Consider the following 5,000-nt stretch of genomic DNA (forward strand, 5'->3'; position numbering starts at 1 on the left):
TAGATCTAAACTCACAGCTAATTTTATTATTATCTAGATCTAAACTCACAGCTAATTTTATTATTATCTAGATCTAAACTCACAGCTAATTTTATTATTATCTAGATCTAAACTCACAGCTAATTTTATTATTATCTAGATCTAAACTCACAGCTAATTTTATTATTATCTAGATCTAAACTCACAGCTAATATTATTATTATCTAGAGCTAAACTCATAGCTAATATTATTATTATCTAGATCTAAACTCACAGCTAATATTATTATTATCTAATCAACTCACCGCTAATATTATTATCTAGATCTAAACTCACAGCTAATATTATTATTATCTAGATCTAAACTCACAGCTAATATTATTATCTAATCAACTCACAGCTAATATTATTATTATTATCTAGATCTAAACTCACAGCTAATATTATTATCTAGATCTAAACTCACAGCTAATATTATTATTATCTAGATCTAAACTCACAGCTAATATTATTATCTAGATCTAAACTCACAGCTAATTTTATTATTATCTAGATCTAAACTCACAGTTAATTTTATTATTATCTAGATCTAAACTCACAGCTAATTTTATTATTATCTAGATCTAAACTCACAGCTAATTTTATTATTATCTAGATCTAAACTCACAGCTAATATTATTATTATCTAGAGCTAAACTCATAGCTAATATTATTATTATCTAGATCTAAACTCACAGCTAATATTATTATTATCTAATCAACTCACCGCTAATATTATTATCTAGATCTAAACTCACAGCTAATATTATTATTATCTAGATCTAAACTCACAGCTAATATTATTATTATCTAGATCTAAACTCACAGCTAATATTATTATCTAATCAACTCACAGCTAATATTATTATTATCTAGATCTAAACTCACAGCTAATATTATTATTATTATCTAGATCTAAACTCACAGCTAATATTATTATTATCTAGATCTAAACTCACAGCTAATTTTATTATTATCTAGATCTAAACTCACAGCTAATATTATTATTATCTAGAGCTAAACTCATAGCTAATATTATTATTATCTAGATCTAAACTCACAGCTAATATTATTATTATCTAATCAACTCACCGCTAATATTATTATCTAGATCTAAACTCACAGCTAATATTATTATTATCTAGATCTAAACTCACAGCTAATATTATTATTATCTAGATCTAAACTCACAGCTAATATTATTATCTAATCAACTCACAGCTAATATTATTATTATCTAGATCTAAACTCACAGCTAATATTATTATTATTATCTAGATCTAAACTCACAGCTAATATTATTATCTAATCAACTCACAGCTAATATTATTTTATCTAGATCTAAACTCACAGCTAATATTATTATTATCTAGATCTAAACTCACAGCTAATATTATTATTTAATCAAATCACAGCTAATATTAGTATTATCTAATCAAATCACAGCTAATTTTATTATTATCTAGATCTAAACTCACAGCTAATATTATTATTATCTAATCAACTCACAGCTAATATTATTATTATCTAGATCTAAACTCACAGCTAATATTATTATTATCTAGATCTAAACTCACAGCTAATATTATTATTATCTAATCAACTCACAGCTAATATTATTATTATCTAGATCTAAACTCACAGCTAATATTATTATTATCTAGATCTAAACTCACAGCTAATATTATTATTATCTAGATCTAAACTCACAGCTAATATTATTATAATCTAGATCTAAACTCACAGCTAATATTATTATTATCTAATCAACTCACAGCTAATATTATTATTATCTAGATCTAAACTCACAGCTAATATTATTATTATTATCTAGATCTAAACTCACAGCTAATATTATTATCTCATCAACTCACAGCTAATATTATTATCTAGATCGAAACTCACAGCTAATATTATTATTATCTAGATCGAAACTCACAGCTAATATTATTATTATCTAGATCTAAACTCACAGCTAATATTATTATTATCTAGATCTAAACTCACAGCTAATATTATTATTATCTAGATCTAAACTCACAGCTAATATTATTATTATCTAGATCTAAACTCACAGCTAATATTATTATTATCTAGATCTAAACTCACAGCTAATATTATTATTATCTAATCAACTCACAGCTAATATTATTATTATTATCTAATCAACTCACAGCTAATATTATTATCTAGATCTAAACTCACAGCTAATATTATTATCTAGATCTAAACTCACACCAATTTTATTATTATCTAGATCTAAACTCACAGCTAATATTATTAAACTCACAGCTAATATTATTATTATCTAATCAACTCAGAACTAATATTATTATTATCTAGATCTAAACTCACAGCTAATATTATTATTATCTAGATCTAAACTCACAGCTAATATTATTATTATCTAGATCTAAACTCACAGCTAATATTATTATCTAGATCTAAACTCACAGCTAATATTATTATTATCTAGATCTAAACTCACAGCTAATATTATTATTATCTAGATCTAAACTCACAGCTAATATTATTATTATCTAATCAACTCACAGCTAATATTATTATTATTATTATCTAATCAACTCACAGCTAATATTATTATCTAGATCTAAACTCACAGCTAATATTATTATCTAGATCTAAACTCACACCAATTTTATTATTATCTAGATCTAAACTCACAGCTAATATTATTAAACTCACAGCTAATATTATTATTATCTAATCAACTCACAACTAATATTATTATTATCTAGATCTAAACTCACAGCTAATATTATTAAACTCACAGCTAATATTATTATTATCTAGATCTAAACTCACAGCTAATATTATTATTATCTAGATCTAAACTCACAGCTAATATTATTATCTAATCAACTCACAGCTAATATTATTATCTAGATCTAAACTCACACCAATTTTATTATTATCTAGATCTAAACTCACAGCTAATATTATTAAACTCACAGCTAATATTATTATTATCTAATCAACTCACAACTAATATTATTATTATCTAGATCTAAACTCACAGCTAATATTATTATTATCTAATCAACTCACAGCTAATATTATTATTATCTAGATCTAAACTCACAGCTAATATTATTATTATCTAATCAACTCACAGCTAATATTATTATTATCTAGATCTAAACTCACAGCTAATATTATTATTATCTAGATCTAAACTCACAGCTAATATTATTATCTAATCAACTCACAGCTAATATTATTATCTAATCAACTCACAGCTAATATTATTATTATCTAATCAACTCACCGGTAGGATCTGTAAGGTCTGCAGAGCTGCAGTGTTGAGGGTGATGGTCTCTGTGTCACTGGCGCCAGCACTGTCTGGGGCTGTTAGAGAGGACAGTCAATACACACACACACACACACACACACACACACACACACACACACACACACACACACACACACACACACACACACACACTTCCCCTCCCTTGTACTGACCCATGTGTGTGATCTGCAGGGGGATCTGCAGTGCTGTGACAGCCCTGGGGGCGGAGCTACAGCACTCGTCCAATCGCGTGACTCGGATCTGCAGGGAAGGGGAAGGGCTACCTGGCCCAGTGCCCGCCCCTAACGGCACCTGAACCTCCATCAGCTCCTGGAGACCCTTCAGTAACACTACACACACACACACACACACACACACACACACACACACACACACACACACACACACACACACACACACACACACGCACACACACACACACAGACACAGTATTATTTGCAGTAGTAACAATATCACTAGTTTGTTATTGTGTTTGTATGTTTTCAACATGTTGCTGATACTGTCTATGAGAGGTCAGGGGTCAGAGGTGAGGAGAGGTAAGGGTCAGGGGTCAGAGGTAAGGGTCAGGGGTCAGAGGTGAGGAGAGGTAAGGGTCAGAGGTCAGAGGTGAGGAGTGAGAGGTAAGGGTCAGAGGTGAGGAGAGAGAGGTAAGGGTCAGAGGTGAGGAGAGGTAAGGGTCAGAGGTGAGGAGAGGTAAGGGTCAGGGGTCAGAGGTGAGGAGTGAGAGGTAAGGGTCAGGGGTCAGAGGTGAGGAGTGAGAGGTAAGGGTCATGGGTCAGAGGTGAGGAGAGGTAAGGGTCAGAGGTGAGGAGTGAGAGGTAAGGGTCAGGGGTCAGAGGTGAGGAGTGAGAGGTAAGGGTCAGAGGTGAGGAGTGAGAGGTAAGGGTCAGAGGTGAGGAGTGAGAGGTAAGGGTCAGGGGTGAGGAATGAGAGGTAAGGGTCAGAGGTGAGGAGTGAGAGGTAAGGGTCAGAGGTGAGGAGTGAGAGGTAAGGGTCAGAGGTGAGGAGAGGTAAGGGTCAGGGGTCAGAGGTGAGGAGTGAGAGGTAAGGGTCAGGGGTCAGAGGTGAGGAGTGAGAGGTAAGGGTCAGGGGTCAGAGGTGAGGAGAGGTAAGGGTCAGAGGTGAGGAGTGAGAGGTAAGGGTCAGGGGTCAAAGGTGAGGAGTGAGAGGTAAGGGTCAGAGGTGAGGAGTGAGAGGTAAGGGTCAGGGGTCAGAGGTGAGGAGTGAGAGGTAAGGGTCAGAGGTGAGGAGTGAGAGGTAAGGGTCAGGGGTCAGAGGTGAGGAGTGAGAGGTAAGGGTCAGGGGTCAGAGGTGAGGAGAGGTAAGGGTCAGGGGTCAAAGGTGAGGAGTGAGAGGTAAGGGTCAGGGGTCAGAGTTGAGGAGTGAGAGGTAAGGGTCAGGGGTCAGAGGTGAGGAGAGGTAAGGGTCAGGGGTCAAAGGTGAGGAGTGAGAGGTAAGGGTCAGGGGTCAGAGGTGAGGAGAGGTAAGGGTCAGGGGTCAAAGGTGAGGAGTGAGAGGTAAGGGTCAGGGGTCAGAGGTGAGGAGAGGTAAGGGTCAGAGGTGAGGAGTGAGAGGTAAGGGTCAGAGGTGAGGAGAGGTAAGGGTCAGGGGTCAGAGTTGAGGAGTGAGAGGTAAGGGTCAGAGGTGA

The 5,000-nt window shown here is 34.5% G+C and overlaps 1 protein-coding gene across 1 annotated transcript in view; it reads right to left on the reverse strand.

Annotated features, from left to right (window-relative positions):
* Positions 1-5,000, reverse strand: part of LOC311126760 (cyclin-D-binding Myb-like transcription factor 1) — a gene marked incomplete at its 3' end in the record, with an annotated part of 21,618 nt that overhangs the window by 4,145 nt on the left and 12,473 nt on the right. The window contains exons 12-13 of the mRNA XM_084200744.1: positions 3,505-3,681; positions 3,308-3,387 (exon numbers count right to left, since the gene is read on the reverse strand). Of these exons, the coding sequence (XP_084056870.1) occupies positions 3,308-3,387; positions 3,505-3,681 (257 nt within the window). The remainder of the gene's footprint in view (positions 1-3,307; positions 3,388-3,504; positions 3,682-5,000) is intronic.

The sequence above is a fragment of the Coregonus lavaretus genome, assembly GCF_964263955.1.
Source record: "Coregonus lavaretus genome assembly, contig: HAP1_SCAFFOLD_2520, whole genome shotgun sequence".
Classification (NCBI taxonomy): domain Eukaryota; kingdom Metazoa; phylum Chordata; class Actinopteri; order Salmoniformes; family Salmonidae; genus Coregonus; species Coregonus lavaretus.